Here is an 18,905-nt window from a genome sequence, read left to right on the forward strand (position 1 = left end):
TAACTGCGGCCCTGCAGGAGGCCTCTAAGGAATCAAAACCACATTGCAAAGTATGCTTTCCAACTTGTTCAGCTGCATGCAATAATTCCTGCAATTCTTTATTTTCTGCACATTCTGAAATCAACATCATTTTCTGTTTCAGCAATCCCATAACATGTTGTTGGTACTTAATCATATGAAATTGACAGTTTAAGGCCCTGATTGCTAAGGTTGCAGATGTACAAACCTTTTTTCCCCATCTGTCTAGTGCCCTTGAATCTCTGTCAGAGGGTGTAGGATTTTTTGCTGTTGAGGCCTTAACTCCCTTTGGACCCTGTGAAATAGTTTCAGGAGCAGCAGCAGGGTTTCTAAATAAAAATTTATGTGAGTTAGGTACCCTGTAATATCTGTCAGGCTTACTGGGAGCCGGAGGTAAGGAGTCAGGGGGTCAAGCTAGACTTCGAAAACACATCATCCACAATGTCTAAAACAGGGGGGATGGCTAAAGGCTTGTGCTGAAGGGAGAAGGAAATCTCTGAGCCTCTTTTTTGATTCTGAGAAATCTTGTCTCTCCCAGTGAAAATGCTCCCTCAAAGTATGCAAGTTTTCTCCAAATGAATAATCCTCAGGAGGAGATGCAGATGGAATGGACTCCTCAGCATCAGAATTCCTCATAAGGAGGTATAGACAATTCCTGATCAGAAGAGGAATCAGGAGAAATAGAAATCTGATCTGAAGATTCATAATCAGTGTCTTGCCTAGGCCTCTTATCTGGAGGGGGATGGGTACCCCTGATCAAGGTAAAAGGTCTTCAGACATTTTGATCATCTGTTTTTTAGGCATAGAGGCCTGTGCACGTGGCTCATGCGTCGGTTTTTAGTTTTAGAAGTTGCTTTAGTCTTTGGTTTTGCAGCTGTCGTCGGTTTGATATACAAATGTTGAGGTCTGAATACACCCTCAGAAGCCGGTGCCTGCTCAGCGGCTCCGGACCCATCCGAGGGAGATACATCCGTCGGTCCAATACCTTGAGTATCTTGCAGCATGCCGGACTCCACATGGGTGTCAGTAGAGGCCTGCAACTCTTCTTTCTTTGTGTTTTTTATGTACTCTGGTAGTCGGATTGCTATCCAACGACATTTTTGGGTAGTTAAATCTGTTTCCAAAATACTTCGATGCAAAAATATACCAACGCTTAATAGTGCGTTGGTTAAATCTAGCACAAAACAGACAGCCAGGCACGTTGTGATCAGGGCCTAGGCAAGGAATACAGTATAAATGGAAATCCTTATCAGGTACTTGCTTCCCACAAGTAATACAATTATTAACTTTTTCTGACATCGGTACAAAGCAAGTTTCCCCAACGGGGTACTTAGCTTTAGTGAAGACTTCGGTTCTGAAACTCAAACTCAAATTTTTCAGTAGTCAGCCGACTGGCACTTGCAAAAATGCTTCTGCTTCGGGCACCACGTGGCAAGAAAGACTAAAGAAAATGACGTCGGCTGCATGTTTTATACACCTGATGACCTGACTTAATGGAAGAGGAGTCAGCAACCGACGCAGGACCCAAGACTTTGGAATTCAGGCCGACTGAGGGCAACCTGCCAGCAGATTACCCAAATGTAATGACTGCAACAGTGAAACACGAAGAACATCTGATTTATGATCAGACTTCACCAGGGAGGGTCGCACACTTGTGGTGGTACTCCGATCTCCCATGTTGAGGAGTACCAGATCAAGAATGTTTGAGTCCCTTATGAGGGTGCCAGCTAACTGTTCCAATCCACTGGAGTTAACGAAGTCCAAGAATCTTTGTGCAAATGTGCGAGTACACATACAATTTATCATAACCAGAGTGTTTGCTGTAATTTCAGCGACTCAAGTAGATCCAAGTAAGCAGTGTGGCTATCATGGTTCATGGAGGGGGACCTGTAACTGACAATAACTTGGAGGAGGTCTTTCCTGCACTTGGAGTAATTCTGGTTAAACAGAGTGATTCCCTAATCTAGAGGTGTACTTAACTTTGATGAAAATCAATACTCCTCCTCTTCTAGTTCACATACATTCATTTTGTGGTCTGAATGTGTTGAAGGCATTATAACCTGGCATGGCTGGGGTGCTCTCTGCAGCCTTGAACCAGGTCTCTGTGACTGCACTTACGTCCACACCTTCTAAAGTGAGAAATGCTTCCAGTGAGTGCAGTTTCAGATTCAGATTCCTTGTGTTTAGCAGCACAACCGTGAGGTTGCTTTTCCAAGAAAATTTTTACTTTGGGAATTTTGTTCTTGTGGCACTGCCTAAAAAGGCACTATGGGGGAGGCAAGGACTTAGCCAATAACCGAAAGCCAAGAGGTGACAGGTGAAGACCATCTCTGGCAAAGCATCATAGTCTATCAACAATATCATCCCATGCTAACAGATACTGGATCCCCTTGGAATGACACCAAAAACTAAGCCAAATGTTGAAGTCAATCATTTTTTTGTCTGTACTGGGGCATACTTCCAGGTGAAGGTAGAATGCTGCTTAAGGCTAGGGACATGCCCACTTGGGACAAACATTCAGAGAGCTCATGTCTGTCTTCATAAAGTCCAGAGAGATACAAGGTTGTACACGCCAACATGGACTACAAGTCATAACGATACCGGATGTTGACAGACTTGAGTGCATGTGTGATGTGGTGGATCCTGGCACCTGACAGACAGCTGACTGTGGACTTTTTCCTTATCCAACCTGGTGAGTGGGACATCTGTGGGTCTCACAATGGAGTCACCTATGATCAAAACATTAGATTTTGTGTTTTGCCTTAAGGGCTTATTAGGTGAGACACTGGTGCATGTGTTTGTGTGTGTACTGTGTTCAGCTGATAGTGAATTATGTGAAGTGTGTTTATGTTTTTGAGATCTCTGATCTTTAGGAGGGCTTCTGCAGAGTACCTCTGCATGAGTCCAGATTCTTAATATAGATGCATCTCTCACATATTGAATTTGTGTGACACAGAAGTAATGGGTTGTCTGTGTACATGAGGCAATTGCTACACTGCCTCAGGATGTGCACGTCAACCAAGCAGGCTGCAGAAAAGTACAGTTTTGTACCTACCATAAATGTAGATGTTCGAGTGCTAATACAGCTGCAGTAATCACAGATGGGTTTTCTGCCGTCAGGCGGGTCCTCGGTCGGCCGAATTCCAAAGTCTAGGTCCGGCATCGGCTGCTGTCGCTTTCTTTCCTGACGTCAGTGAGGCAGGAGTATACAAGACACAGCCGACGCCATTTTCTTCAGTCTTTCTTGCCCCAGATGTCAGGTGCCCCCAAAAGGAAGGCAATACATAAATTATAATTATATACATGAAATGCAATATAATCAAAAAACAGTAGTTACAAGCAAATATACCATAGAAAGGTAACCCAATCGGGTTGTATGAAGAGGGGTTAGGCCCTAGGCCTTTACCAAGAGGGGAAGGAGGGAGGGAAAACTGTACTGCAGCTGTATTAGCACTCGAACATCTACATTTATGGTAGGTACAAAACTGTACTATGTTCATCGTGCATACAGCTGCAGTAATCACAGATGGGTAGAATCCCAAAGCTACGCACAGGGTGGTAGGCACTAGGTGGAACTGGGATGAGCCAGAATGCCCTGCAACACAGCAGTGGCAAAGCCTGCTCTAGTTTTGGAATATAAAGGCAGGTGGTAGTGTTTTGTGAAGGTATGCACAGAACTCCAAGTGGCTGCCTCCAAAATATCTTTGGTAGAAACTCCTCTGAGGAAGGCTGTAGAGGTAGCTTGGCCCTGGTGGAGTGGGATCTGATGCCTGTAGGGACAGATTTTCCATGATAGGAGTAACAAAACCATATGCAGTGGCCTATCCATTTTGAAATTGTCTGTTTGGTAACTGGCTTCCCTTGAGCTCCTACAGCATAGGACACAAAAAGTTGTTCGGATTTCCTGAAAGGCTTTGTTCTGTCCAAATAATAACGTAGCTGTCTATGGATGTCTAAGGAGTGTAGCAGCCTTTCCCCTTTGTTTTGAGGATGGGGTAAAAGGTAGGTAAGTGTATGGCTCGATTTAAAGCTACCCTGGATACCACTTTAGGCATAAATGACAGGTTGGTTCGAAGGGAAACCCTGTCCTGATGGAAGATGAGAAAGGGCTGCACAGCCATGAGGGCTTGTAGTTCCGAAACCCTACGAGCTGAGGTAATGGCCAGGAGGAAAGCTGTTTTCCAGGACAAATATTGCAAATCTGTTGAGGCAGCTGGTTCAAAGGGAGGCAATGTTAATTTTTCTAGAATGTAATTAAGATCCCAGGCTAGAATTGGTTGTTTCCTTGGTGGTCTTATATTCTTAGCCCCTCTGAGGAACTGTCTTAAGAGTGGGTGAGAGAATAAGGGTGGATCTGTGTTGAATTCTGCAGAAATGGCTGAGGCATGGATTTTTATGGAGGAAAATGAAAGTCCACTGTTCAGCAGCTCAGCTAGATACTGTAATACCTGAGGCAAATTCAGTTTTCTAGGGTCCTGGCCTTTTTTCTCATTCCAAGAGCAAAACCGTTTCCATTTTGCGGAGTAAGCCTTTCTAGTAGATGGCCTTCCGGCCTCCAAAATGACATCCTGCACCTCTTTGGGGAGTAGAGTCTGTTGTGGTGTTAAGAAATTTTCCATGCAGCGAGATTGAGTGTTTTCAGCTGACTGTGAAGAGTTTTGTAGCTGTGCTGAGTCAGAAGAAGAGGCATTAGAGGTAGGGACCAGGGAGGAGTATGTGTTAGGCTCCTCAGGAGTGGGTACCAGTGTTGTCTTGGCCAGTCTGGAGCAATCAGTATCATCTTCGGTCTGTCTGTTCTTGCTTTCAAGAGCACCTTGGGCAGAAGAGGCAGAGGTGGGAAAGCGTAAACTGTCCATGCTGTCCAACTGAATGAAAAGGCGTCCACTCTCCAGGCCTTTGGATGAAAGGTCCTTGAACAAAACTTTTCCAACTGATGATTCCTGTGGGAGGTGAAGAGATCTATGTCTGGCCTCCCCCACGCTTGGATTATCTTTGTAAACACTTGAGGATGCAACTTCCATTCGTGTGGACCTGTCATATTTCTGCTTAGATTGTCTGCCAGCGTGTTTTCCAAACCTGGCAAGTACTGTGCTTGAAGTTCGATTTGCCATTCCAGAGCCAAGTTCCAAAGTGTTATGGCTAGTCTGCACAGGGGGTATGAATGTGTTCCTCCTTGTTTGTTTATGTACCACATTACTGTGGTGTTGTCTGTTCTTATCAATAATTGTCCTGGATGCAGGAAGTCCTTGAAAGCTGTAATTGTATTTATCACTGCTAGCATTTCTTTTTGACTGATGTGAAGGTGCTTTTCCTTTTGGGACCATTTGCCCTGAATGCACCTGTCTGTCATGTGCGCCCCCCAGGCATAATCTGAGGCGTCTGTTGTGATGACTTGATTTGCTTGAGGCTTGCAGAATGGGAGACCTGTGTTTGTTTGACATGCTTGGGCCCACCATAGAAATTCCTTTTGCAAACATGGAATTATTGGTATTATTGTTTCCAAACTGTGGCTGTGCTGAGACCAAAGGTTTTTTAGGTACCACTGAAGTTTCCTCATATGCAACTTTGCACATGGGATTAAAAGAATGCAAGATGCCATGAAGCCCAGAGCCTGCAGGATTTTCCTTGCAGTAAGCCTGGTACAATTTGCTAGTATTTTGAAGTATTGAGTTAGTTGCCCCTGTTTTTCTAGCATAAGATAGGGCATCTGGGTGTTTGTGTCCAAGTTGGCACCCAGGAAAGTTATTTTCTGAGATGGTGTTAGCCTGGGTTTCTCTTTGTTGATTGTGTATCCCAGAGAATGCAGTAACCGTGTTACATAAGCCAGATGTTCCAGAAGTATGTGCTTGCTGTCCGCTTGGATCAGGCAGTCGTCCAAATAAGGGTAAATTTGTATCCCTTGAAGTCTGCAGTAGGCAATTACTGATGCCAGGCATTTCGTGAATACTCTGGGTGCAGTAGATAAGCCAAAGGGCAATGCAGAGAATTGATGGTGTATTGAACCTGCAAGAAATCTGAGGTATCTTCTGCAGCTTTGTCTGATTGGGACATGCAGGTATGCCTCCTTGAGGGCCAATGTTACCAGCCAAAACTCCTTGCCCAGCATGGGAAGAAGCTGCTGTAATGTGAGCATCTTGAATTTTGGATGGAGTAAGAATGTGTTTAGGATGGATAAGTCCAAAATGGGTCTCCAGTCGGATCCTTTCCTTGGTACCAGAAATAGCCTGGAGTAAAAACCTTGACCTTGCTCGTGAATAGGTACCTCTTGAATAGCCTTCATGTCTATGAGCTTTGAAATTTGTAGTTGTGCCTCTGCCCTTTGATTGTGTGGCAGGTTTGGCATGCCTCTCATTTTTGGAAGAGTGTGAAAATGAAATCTGTAGCCTCTGTTTATAACGTCCAGGATCCACTTGTCTGTTGTGACAATATGCCAATTTCTTGTAAATAATGCCAGTTTTCCTCCCAAGGGTGCCGCCAGCTGAGACTTGCTTGGCATGGAAAACAGGAAGTCATTGGGTTTGTTTCCTGTATTGTTGTGCACTGTCTTCGCCACCTCTTGGTGCTGGAGTTTGCCATTGCCTGCCTCTATATAATCCTTGTGATTGTCCTCTGCCCCTTGTGCGCCTGTATCTACCTCTTTGGGGCTTGTCCGTGGCTGGAAAGGACCAGTTTTTAGAAGGCTAATTTCTGCTAAAACGTGGTGGTTGAACCTGTAGAAAAGCTTTGACAGTTTGCATAGATTTGGCTTTTTCTTCCATTTTCCGTAGTATCTCCTCAGCATTAGTACCAAATAACACATCCTTTTGTAAAGGAGCATCTAATAGTTTAGCTTTCACATGATCAGGCAAGATTTGTTCCCTAAGCCAGGCATGTCTACGAATGACTGATCCTGTAACAGCAGCTCTACTTGAGGCCTCTAGGGCATCATAGCCACATTGTAAGGTGTGTTTACCCACTTGTTCTGCACTATGCATCATATCCTGCAACTCCTTCAAGTCTGGTTGTTCAGGTTGAGACATTTTATTTCTTAATTGTGATAACAGAAACTGCTGATATTTAAGCATATGAAACTGACAATTTAAGGCCCTCGTGGCTAGGGTGGCCGAGGTATATACCTTTTTCCCCACCTTTCTAAGGATCTTGACTCTCTTTGAAGGTAGTGGATTCTTAGCAGTAGAGGCCTTCATTCCCTTGGGGCCTTGAGAAATGGTTTCAGGGTCAGCATTATGGCTTTTGTAAAGAAATTGGTGAGAGTTAGGAACTCTGTAGTACCTATCAGGCTTGACTGGGGCAGGAGGCAGGAATCCGGATTAAGGCAAGCCTCGAATAAACATCATCAGGTATGTCCAAGACAGGAGGTATCGCCAGAGGTCTGTGTTGAGGTAACAAAGAAATTCCCTAAGTCTTTTCTTGGAATCAGAAAAGTCTTGGCCTTCCCAATGGAAGTGTTCCCTCAAGGTGTGCAAGGTTTCCCCAAAGAAAAATCCTCAGGAGGAGATACAGAAGGAATGGACTGCTCTGCATCAGAATCTTCAAAAGGGGAGTAAGAGTGTTCCTCTACATCAGAATGTTCTGAAAAAATGGAGCCCTGATCAGAAGAGGGAGAAACTTCCTCCACTCTGGGTCTCTTGTCTGGAGGGGGTTGGGAACCCCTGATAAGAGTAATTAAATCCTCAGCCATTTTAAGCATCTGCTTTTTAGGCATGGGGCCTGGAGATGGGCCCTGTGCAACTGGCCTCTTGGGATGCCTGGCTGATTTGGACTTGGTAAAGGCCTTAATGGAAAAGGAAGATGAGGGTCTAAAGACACCATGGGTGGAAGTGGACCTGTCCACAATAGGAGGCTCAATGCTCACAGTGGCTTCGGTGGTTGTAGTGTGGGTCTGGGCCGAGGTACCTGCGGTCTCGGTTACAGAAGACACCACCAAAGAAGTGTCGTCGGTAGTCAGGGACTGCATAGGCGTCTCGCTGAGAACCGGACCACGTGTAGCCGGTTTTGGCGTGGTGTCGGTGGGGACCTCACGTGTCGGTCCTTGTCCTTACGTTTTTTGGACAAAACGGTAGTCGGAGTCTCCGACGACATTTTATAATCAAAGGCTGTACCAAAAAAGTGTTGGGCGAACTCCGCCCGACGCTTAATAGTGCGTTTATTGAAAGTAGCGCAAAAGCGACAGCCCGAGGCGTCGTGGTCTGGGCCTAAACAAGGTATGCAGAGGGAATGGAAATCCTTATGCGGTATTTGCTTCCCACAAGAAATACAATTGTTAACTTTTTCTGACATCGGTCTGAGGCAAGAAAAGTTTCCCCAACGGGGTACTTAGCTTTAATGAAGACTTCGGTTTCCAATTTTTCGTAAATTCAGGAGCTGGCCGACCGGCACTTGCGAACTGCTTCTGCTTCGGACACCGCGTGGCAAAAAAGACTGGAGAAAATGGCGTCGGCTGTGTCTTATATACTCCTGCCTCACTGACGTCAGGAAAGAAAGCGACAGCAGCCGACGCCGGACCTAGACTTTGGAATTTGGCCGACCGAGGACCCGCCTGACGGCAGAAAACCCATCTGTGATTACTGCAGCTGTATGCACGATGAACATCTGTGGGAAACTGTCCACCCATGATACTAGGTACAGTACTGTGATCAGTAATTGGAAGAGGATTGGAAAGGACCAGGATATGGCTGGGGGACTAGTAGAAGTTCTAAACTGCAATAGGCTTAGAGGGTGACACTTGTATTGGTACCTCAGAGACTCAACTGAGTGTCTCTCTGGGCTGTGAAGCACAAGAACGAGAAGCCTCAGATGGAATACAAGTAGTTGACTAAAGAAAAATGTATCTGTATGGGACTGTCTACAACCGCCAACGATAACAACCACCGAGTGGAAGTGCACTGTAGTGCGAGATGGTGTGCACTATGCAAACACTGGCAATAAACAGCAACTAAATTAAAGAGATTTAAAACACTAACCAATGATAATGCATGAGACTGGGCCCTGGGCCAACAATCACCATTCAGGTGGGTCCTTAGCTACACACTCCTTGCACAGGGGTGAACGATAGGTCTTCTTTTGTGAAGGAAAGCTGAATTAGTGCTGAGAAATTGCAAATACAGACTGGGTCCAGCAAATCTGACCAAGTCTATACTAGGCTAAAAAGTGCATCTAAAGGGATGTATAAGAAAGGTGAAGAAGGGTGTTAGCTATGTCCCAGGTGACAGAGAGGAAGTCTTTTAGTAATGACTTGAAAAAATGAAGGGGTGTGACAGACTTGAATAATACAGGAATTTTATTCCAAGTTCTAGCTACATTACTAGAACAGAGACCGACCCCAGCAGGCCTTTGTGGTTTGTAGATGGTAAGCAGTTGTTTATTTGACTGAATGATTTGGAAGACAACATTACATATGGGTCTAACTGCTGAGGAGGAGGATGGGATATAGATGATTTTATGAGTTAAGGTGATTGTTGTATAAGATGAGTGTTGAGGAAGTTGAGGAAGCTTGAGTCAGTTAAGTGTTTTCAGTGCTAAACAGTGGTGGGGCCAGTAAGGTTTGTTGCAAGCGAATCTGAGGCTTGTAGCTTAGTCACGATAGGGGCTCCACATAGGAGAGAGAGTAAGAGGTAAAGGGGTAGCTACTGTTACCTTGGCAGAGTCTAGGAAATTTTTTTACTCTCTGTAGGGTGCTTAGTTTTTGATGGGTTTCCCTGATACTGTTGTACACATGTAAAATGAATTTAAGATTGCAGTCAACTGCCATGCCTAGTAGTTTTGTATGGGGAGTAGCTTCAACCATGATATTATTTAAAGAATAAATTTCAATATTTTTCATGGAAATGAGAGTTCGGAAAAAAAGAGAAGCAATTTAGTTTTTTTTTTTTTTTTTGGGGGGGGGGGGGGGGGTTACTAGCAGGTTATTATCCTGTAGCCAACTTTCAAAAAATGAAAGGCTTCTTTAGTAATTCTCTGAAGGTGTACTAGGTTCTTGGAAATGCATACTAGCATATTGTACGAGGGAAAAGTGCTGACAGGATGTATGTAAACTGTGAATATATTAATGAGTAGAGGACCAAGAATGGAGCCCTGTAGCACACCAGTACTGACAGGAAGGAAGAAAGGGAAAAAAGTAACCTTTTAACAGACTGGCATCTACCAGTTAAGTAGTTAAACCACAGTAACATGGCTGACTATAGCCAAAGGGAAGGCAGTTTAGTAGTAAACTACTCATGTCCAAAGAAATCTGAGCAATAGATAACATGCTGGGTTTTGTGTTTCTTTTTGACAAGAAAAATGGGGTCAACCATGTTACTAATGGCAGTAGCTGCTTCCCCCGAGATGGACAAAGCATTCTAACACAAGAGGGAAACCTTCCATGTTCCCTTTCTCGGGATTAACAAGAGTGATTATCTCATGCCCACTCAGGGGACCTCAACAGCTGAACAGGACGTGGCAAACCCCCCAGACTCTACTGGGTGTAGGTGCTACACTAGACAAATCTGGGGGTTAAAGATGAGTGGTCTGAGGTTCAACAAATGGCCACAGCAGAGTCACCCACCTGCAGCTGAAGCAAACTGCTGTTTGCTGCTTTTTGCTTAACTTTTTATTTTTGTGGCTGGAAAAAGGACAGACCATGGGACTGGTATAGTCTGTTCCACAGTCAAGCTGAAAATGGTGCATCTTTCTCAGGGAAGTTATGTTTTTGACAGAAAAAAATATATAATAAAAAGCACTTAAAACATTAAGTCAGCCCAGCAAAAGAAAAAATAAACACAATTTCTTCTCAGAAAAAAATGTTTTCAGTTACTTTACACTACTTTAAACTGACAGAAAAAACAACTGTATCATTTAAAAGTATGTTATAGTCTTGCGAAAGTCAGTTAAAACACAACACTCCTCCTAGCTTTAAACTAACTTTCCTGAAGAGAAACTTAATACAGCATCAACAAAATTAAGAAAGGGAAGTTTTTCCCCCAAAGGGAACTTATCATCCCAGCAAAGGATCAGCACAAGCTGACCACTCATCCTCAGAAGCCTCAGAGGAGTGTACTCTTTGAAGGCAGTAAAGCTCTGAAGAGTTTGGTACTCAAACATATCTTTTAGCAGCCTCAGCTTGAGCTGCTTGATACTTTGGACATGTGGACGTTCCCTGAAGCTTTGGAAGCTGGTCAGCTGTTATATCCACCCATACAGCTAAGGCTACTGCAGCACTGATTAATATGAAGAACAACTGGGCACAAGTACAAGAATCAGCAATACAACAGTAGCTCGAGATGGAAACAAAACTAAAATAATCACTTCCCTGATCTCATAAGGATTGGTTTCAGGACAAATACGGTGGTATATGTCACAACAGGTAACCAACAATTAAAACATCTTGTTCATAGAATAAAGCATACCTCAGTGCTAATCTGTACTTCTGTCCCAACTTCTCAATCTCTGCCATTACACAATCTGTGATACAGGGAACACCTAAAGACAAAACAGGCATTTTTACATTCATTAATAAGATTCAAGTAGAAAAAAAATGGAACAGCAAATCAAGAAAAAAGAAACTGCCAAGAAACTATGAAACAAGTGGCATGAACATGAGTACTTGTAGATAAAGCAGCAACAGCATATTTACAATTCTAGTACTACCACAGACTAAACTAATATCAGAAGGTCTGTCCTCATTAATAACATTCGCCAAAAGGCCATACAAATACAACTTAATAAAATGGACCCATGCAAGAAAGCAGGCACAGTACAACACAAAATATATCTATGACTCCTCTCTGTTACGGCAAAACAAAAGTGAATATACTGAACAATTTTTCTAACCACAGAAAACAAAATAAGAAATTTTCCAAGTCTTTTTCATCAAAAATCCTAGCTTTGTGCTAGAAACTACAGACTCTGTTGATGAAAGCTAAGCATCTGAAGACCTCACAACTGCTCAAATTTAATGCAAAATCATTACGGATGAAGCAGCTTGGAAGTGAATGTTAAACTTTATGGGCACTCTGTAGTGCTTTGCTCCACCACTGTGATTACTAGTAATGGTAATGCACTATTTAAAATTCAGATTTTCAAAAATATAGGTTTAAAAAAATTATTTTAAACCATGTGGTTCACAGAAGCAAATTTAGTAGCACTCATCTCCAGTAACGTGTACTGCTCCCACGAGAAACAGCAGAGTCAGGTTCTTACTATAACAGCAGATCACAGCATGCAGAAAATATCGTCGAGTAACACCTTACCGTAACCACAGATTTTTGAATAGATCATTGACGTAGTATTGCCGACTTAAGTGATACATCTTGCCAAGGATACCGTATAGGTCTTGGTAGTCTTCTAAAGCTTAGGCACCTTCTTCTTGTACCATATGCCCAACTTAGCCACATGTGCAAGACTATGTCCTGGCACCCAAGGAACATACGAGTGCACAAATCCTCAGAGTTTCCTTGCCGCAGCAGAAAGGACTGATGTGAATATTCATTTAGGATAGACTCAGACGTAAAATGGCAACAAGACGGTGGAAACTAAGAGGGTCTCTATCAGGTCCATGGACAAAAAGACAAGACAGAAATCTGGGGGATGGAAGGTACATGTAAAATATTGCAATAGTGATCTATTTGAGCATCTACTGATAAAGTAATATATAGCAACTGTACTATGTTCTTCAGTTGATCACAATTGCAGAACTGCTGACAAATGAAAATTCCCAAATCTTTTATGCTGAAAGGAGGGAAGTTTGAGGAACATAACTACAGTCCAACAAACCTTTAAAATCTTTACTGGAAAATCGTACTCTGTCTCTGGAAGAGACAACATTTTTAGTGTTTCGTGAAAGTGTGAGTAGAAGACCAGGTTATCTTCCTCTAGAATGGATTTAGAGTCAATGCCTATGAAAAAGACTCTAGAACAGGCTATAGCTATAGCAAAATGTGCTTTGAGCTGACAATGAATTGTTTTACAACAAGAGGAGTAGCAGAGGACAGCAATCTAGTGATGGTTTGATTAGAAAATGGAATACCTAACTTTTTTCAATCATAAGAAATAAGGAGTTGGTCAGATTTCCTGATAGTTTTTGTCTTATCTAAATAAAATCTGAGCTGCCTGTGGACATCCAGCAAATGACAAGTCATCTTCCCTTTATTTTGAGGATTAGGACAATGCAGAAAGATGGATAGCTTGATTCAGAAATCACTCTACCACAACTTTTCACATAAAAGAAGGGTTAGTTTTAAAGCTAATCCTGTCTACATGAAAAAGTAAGAAAAGAAGAGTGCATGATACCTTGAAACTCAAACGTTTTGACAGACGATAAGGTTACTAATAAAAAACTGTCTTTCAAGTCAAGAATTTTAAAGGTGAAGAACAAGTTGGTTCAAAAGGTGACAAGGTTAACTTTTCAATAACTTAATTCAGGTCTTAATGAAGAGTAATGGATTTCTTAGGAGGTCTGATATGGAGGACACCTTCAAGAAACTGACCTCAACATGAAGAAAAAGGGAGATCAACTGGCATGGAGGTTGAAGTGGCAGACAAATGCACCTTGATCTGGGACACTCCTCTCAGTCTATTGTCATTAGCTCATTCTGCCTAATACAGAGAGAACATTTGAGAAGGCCAACCCACTTAGTTTCCTAACCTTGAATTATCTTCTGCTGCTTCTTTCTCCCTTTTATTTTTTTTTTTTGTAAAGGAAAGAAAAAAAAACTTTGCAAGAATCCCCGTGTTCTGCTTAACTGTAACAAAAAACACTCTTGTTTCCTGCCTTTCCTGTAACTAGTCTAGTCCAGATACAGATTTGCTATATCCAGGACTGTTTGCAAGCTTCTGAGCCCACCCAAGCCTGTCTGCGTTGGAGGGAAGCCTTCTAGCCTATCAGTGGGAGTGGTAAGCACCAGAAATTGTAATTATCGGCCATTTGGGCAGTTTTTCCATCTCTCTCAACTTTGATTTAAAAGCCCACATTTGCACTGGTTTCTTTCCTGTAACTAGTCTAGTTCAGATACAGATTCTTAGTTTTAGCATTTGCTTATTCGTGCTTAGCACTTGTTCAGAACTTGTTGTCAGCACTAAATAAGCTAGAAATGACTACAGCATTCAACCTTCCTCATTGCCTAGAGGAAAACAGTTTTGGTACTTACTTTCCTCACTTGCTTAGAGAAAAACAGCTCTTGTACTCACTTTCCTCACTTGTCTAGAAGAAAAGAGTTTTTTATTCAGGCATGTCCAAGGGTCAGCTCCCAGTGTTCCCTCCTGTCTATCTGATGAATCTGGGCATCTTGGGGCAATGTAGCAATTGCCTCATGTACACAGACAACCCTCTCCTCCTACCACCCAGCACTACAACCTGTGAGAGATGCACTTATCTAGCCAAACTGGAGGTAAAGCTCTCTCCAACCGAGATTGAACTTGACAGTCAACAGGAGAAGCTAAACACTTGCACCACACATCACATAGTCCCACTAAACCTACACCACCAAAATCCACACATAGAAACACAAAAACATTCGTGGAGGCTCTCAATAATAATCTGCTCTAGCAACAGAGACCTCCAAAGCAGAAACGCAAGCAACCTCCACCCCCCCAACACAACCTAAATGACACATAGCCCACAGACTCAGTGTGCCATTCAACTACAGGCCATAGGGCAAAACAACGTACCCAACACACTATTCATAGGTGAATCTATAGTCAGGCACACTGATCTCCCACTCACCAGGCTAAACAAAGAAAAGGTTACGGTCAGCTGCCTGTTGGGTGCCAGGATCCGCCACATAACCCATGCACTTAGGTAAATCCACAACAAGTACAAATATGACTCTGTCATTGTCCATGTTGGTGCGAATGACCTGAAATGTACCTCCTGGGACTACATGAAGAGAGACAGAGAAGAGCTCTCCGATCTTGTAGCCCAGGCAGGTATGACCCTAGCCCTGAGTAGCATCCTGCCATCACCCAGAATGATACTGCAGTACAAGGACAAAATGATTGACTTCAACAATTGGCTAAGCTTCTGGTGTCATTATAAAGGGATCCAGTATCTGCCTGCCTGGGATGACATGGTTGACAGACCATGATGCTTTGCCAGAAATGGCCTGCACCTGTCACCACTGGGATTTCGGATACTGGCCAAGGCTCTTGCCAACCCTATAGTGCCTTTTTTAGGCAAGGTTCAAATGACAAATTCACCACCGTAACAGGAACAGGCAAGCAAAAACTGAGGGCAACGCTACTCAATGCTAGAAATCTCAAAATGCACTCCCGCGAGGCACTCCTTAAAATGGAAAACACTGATATCTGTGCAGTGACTGAGACCTGGTTCAAGGCTCCAGAGTGCACCACTGCATTACCAGACTATAACTCATACCACACTTTTTGGACATCTAACCTGGACCGGAACACCAAAGGCAGAGGTGTGCCCATATTCATTAAGGATACCCACACCTCCAGGATAGTTGCTCAGCATAATGCATCCGAGGTTATCCAAGTGCAACTAACTCTGGGCAAAACTGCAATCCAAATTGTAGCTTGCTACAGATCCCCCACCATGACCCAGGATTCCCACTCCTCTTTTCTTGATATACTGGAAAATATTAGTGTTCAACCAAACACCCTAATAATGGGTGATTTCAACTACCCAACCATTAACTGAGAAAACTACTCATGTACCAACTCCTTTGTTCAACGCTTTCGGGAATTCATAAATTCCAATGCCCTGGATCAACTTATCCACACGCCCACCAGGAGCAACAATATCCTAGACCTAGTCATTGCCAAAATGAGTGACTGGTGTTCCACACCTGTAGTCAACTCCACATTGGTCAGATCCAACCATAAGCTAATCACCCTAGATAACCACATCCCGCCCCCACCCCCCATTAAGGAAACCATGGTAAAAAATTTCTCCAAAGCCAACTTCATGCTTCTCAAGACAGAAGTGGCGAACTTCATGACACCCATGCAGATGGACAATACAGTTATGACTGCTGAATCCTACACAAATGCACTCTATAAGAACTTACACGAGTGCATGGATTGGGCTATCTCAAACAGAAACAAGATGCTATCCTCCAAAAAAAGGAAGCCAATCTGGTGGTCTCCTGCCATAAACAAACTCTACAACAGAAGGAAGAAACCGTTGCAAAAGAGAGTAAATTTCCTTGAGTGGTGGAGCTCCCTGGTCAGCCTCAGTGAGAAGCTAAGATCCCTTATAAGATCCTCCAAAGCTAGCTATGAAAACAAAATCGCCACTGATTCTAAAAGACAACCACAAAGCATTCTATAGCTATGTCAAGAATCTCAATCGCAACACCCAGATCTGCTCTGAGTTACAGCACAATGGCACAAAAATTACAGAATCAACTGATATTGCCAACATCCTGGCAGATAGGTTCAGTGCTAACTTTATCCCCCTCTCACCCCCCCAAAGGGCCCATATCTATACAGGAAGAATGCAGAGTCCCTGTAATCACAACTATGCAGGTAAAAGCTACACTCTCTAAAGCCAAAAACACATCATCCATGGGACCGGACAACATCCAGGCTGCGTTTTACTTGAACTTCAGAATGAACTGGTTCCCCACCTAAGCACCATGTTCAAGCATAGCCTCACATCAGGCTTTGTGCCCATTGAATAGCACACAGCAACAGTTATCACACTTCACAAAGGGGGAGTCACCACAGATTCTGGGAACTATTGCTCTATTAGCCTGACGAGCCTGGTCTAAGGCCATGGAACGTATCATCATGGAACTCAAACAAAGACATTGGTAACCTCCAAACTCTGGACTCCATCCAGTTCGGGTTTGTGAAAGGCAGATCATGCCTCCTGAACCTGATCAACTTCTTTGAGGCAGTCACTAAAGCCATAGACGAGGGTAAGGTGGTTCACGCAGCCTATTTTGACCTTGCCAAGGCTTTCAACACCATCCCCCATTCTGGAATTATAGATAAACTCACTAAACTAGGTATAAATCCCTACATCACAAGATGGGTTGCCAACTGGCTCACTGACAAAACCCACACTGTAAATGTTGCAGACTCCAAATCGGACTTCAAACCAGTGACAAGTGGAGTACCACAGGGTTCAGTCCTGGGACCTCTCCTGTTTGGTATCAACTTCTCTGAAGTACTGGCCAACACAGAAGGCCTTTGGCTAACGAAGTTCGCAGATGACTGCAAACTAGGAACCATAGTCGAGTCCCCAAATGATGTGGACATCCTACAGAAGGGCCTCACTGAGACAGATGCCTGGTGGCCTGGTGTCAGAGCCATGGCCTAAAGCTCAATGCCAAAAAGTGCAGTGTCATCCCCTTTGGTAAAAACTCTGTACCCATGAACTACCACATAGGTGGCAGTCTACTTAACGCTGAATGTGTGATAAGAGACCTTGGGTCCCAGGCGGACAGTAGTCTCTCCTTTGATAATCACATCGCCACAGTAGTCAGGAAATCCTTCTATGTGGCACACCTCATCACAAAAGGGTTCTCATCCAGGAAAAAAAGAGGTAATTGTTCCCCTCTACTCGACACTCGTTAGACCCATTATAGAGTACATCGCCCCTTTTGAAATGTACCTCACAAGACATCTGCAGCAGCTGGAAAGGCCACAGAAGTACCTCACAAAGAGGATTATTGGCCTCAAACAGATGCCCTACACTGACCATCTCAAAAAACTCCAGCTTTACTCCATAGCATATCGCCTCATTGAGGTGATCTCTGCCTAACATATAAAGCTATGTCAAACCCAGAACTTTTGAACATGCTACACCTAAAGAAATCCCAATCTCTCTGAGCTACACGCTCTAGGGACCTAAACCTTGTCACCACAATAAACAGGACATGCTGGAGGGACAGATTCCTGTCCCAGAGACTTCCCGTACTCTGGAACAAGCTACCCATCTATGTCAAGCGAAGTTCCTCATTAGCACTCCAAAAAAAAATCTTGATGAGTGGATGGGAAATAGGAAATACACCCCGGGGATCACTTCTGTGGCTCTGCTCGACTGGGGCACAGGAAAATAACTTTCTTGGGTGGTGTAAGCCAGGGAACCTTGTTGGCTAGGCTTACTTAGGCCCTTGGGCCGATAGCCTAGCACCTACCTATGACAAGACATGTATACTAGAGCTGAGTTGAGAACCAAAACTGTCTGGGGCAAAAGAAAGTCATGAATTGTCTTTATGACTCTTCAGAAGGCTCTTTGGGATGTGTGGAAAGGCAGGGAAGGCATACAGGAATTTCCTTTTGCATAGAAAAAAAAGAGGGCAACTCTTATGCATTCTGGTGGAAAACAGTCTCAGTTGCTTGTTCGGAGTGGAAACAAAGACCTGGTAAGTTTTCCACTGGTGGACAGTAAGAAGGAAGACCTCATTTCAATATTCATTTGAGAGGGTCTGCCACTGAAGTTTGCATAAGGGGACATGAACAGCCTTGAGAAAAAGGTTGCGTTGAATTGCAAGGTCCCAGGGTATTAAAACAAATCTGCAAAATAGGTAGTACCTTTCCTCGCCACTGTTTGTTGATATACACAATATGATTTAAGGTTTTATTTGTTAGAATTTGAAAAGATCCTGGAATCTACAGGTGATGAGTATGAAGGTGATAAAGGGTGAAGATCAGAGTTTTCATCTCTTTGATGTTTACCCCTCTCGTGTTTGGAACAAATTTCCTGTAATTTGATGCCTTTTCAGCAGTCCCCCACCCCACCCCATGCAACATCTAAGGCATCTTTTGGCACTTTTTGTTGGAAAGATGGAATAAGAAAAGGAACGTCTGGAATGATTAACTGAATGACCAACAAAACAGTTCTCTCTTCACAAGACACAAGAGAGGGACTGGAAAAGACAAGGGGCACATGTGCAGTAATTCAACTGACGAAACAGACATAACAGAACTGGAAAGAC

The 18,905-nt window shown here is 43.5% G+C and overlaps 1 protein-coding gene across 1 annotated transcript in view; it reads right to left on the reverse strand.

The window, feature by feature from the left end:
• The window catches only part of FCF1 (FCF1 rRNA-processing protein), a 671,099-nt gene that overhangs the window by 365,650 nt on the left and 286,544 nt on the right, over positions 1 to 18,905 (reverse strand). The window contains exon 5 of the mRNA XM_044074623.1: positions 11,406 to 11,478. Within this exon, the coding sequence (XP_043930558.1) occupies positions 11,406 to 11,478 (73 nt within the window). The remainder of the gene's footprint in view (positions 1 to 11,405; positions 11,479 to 18,905) is intronic.

The sequence above is a fragment of the Protopterus annectens genome, chromosome 6.part0, assembly GCF_019279795.1.
Source record: "Protopterus annectens isolate FY-2018-M chromosome 6.part0, PAN1.0, whole genome shotgun sequence".
Taxonomy (NCBI): domain Eukaryota; kingdom Metazoa; phylum Chordata; order Ceratodontiformes; family Protopteridae; genus Protopterus; species Protopterus annectens.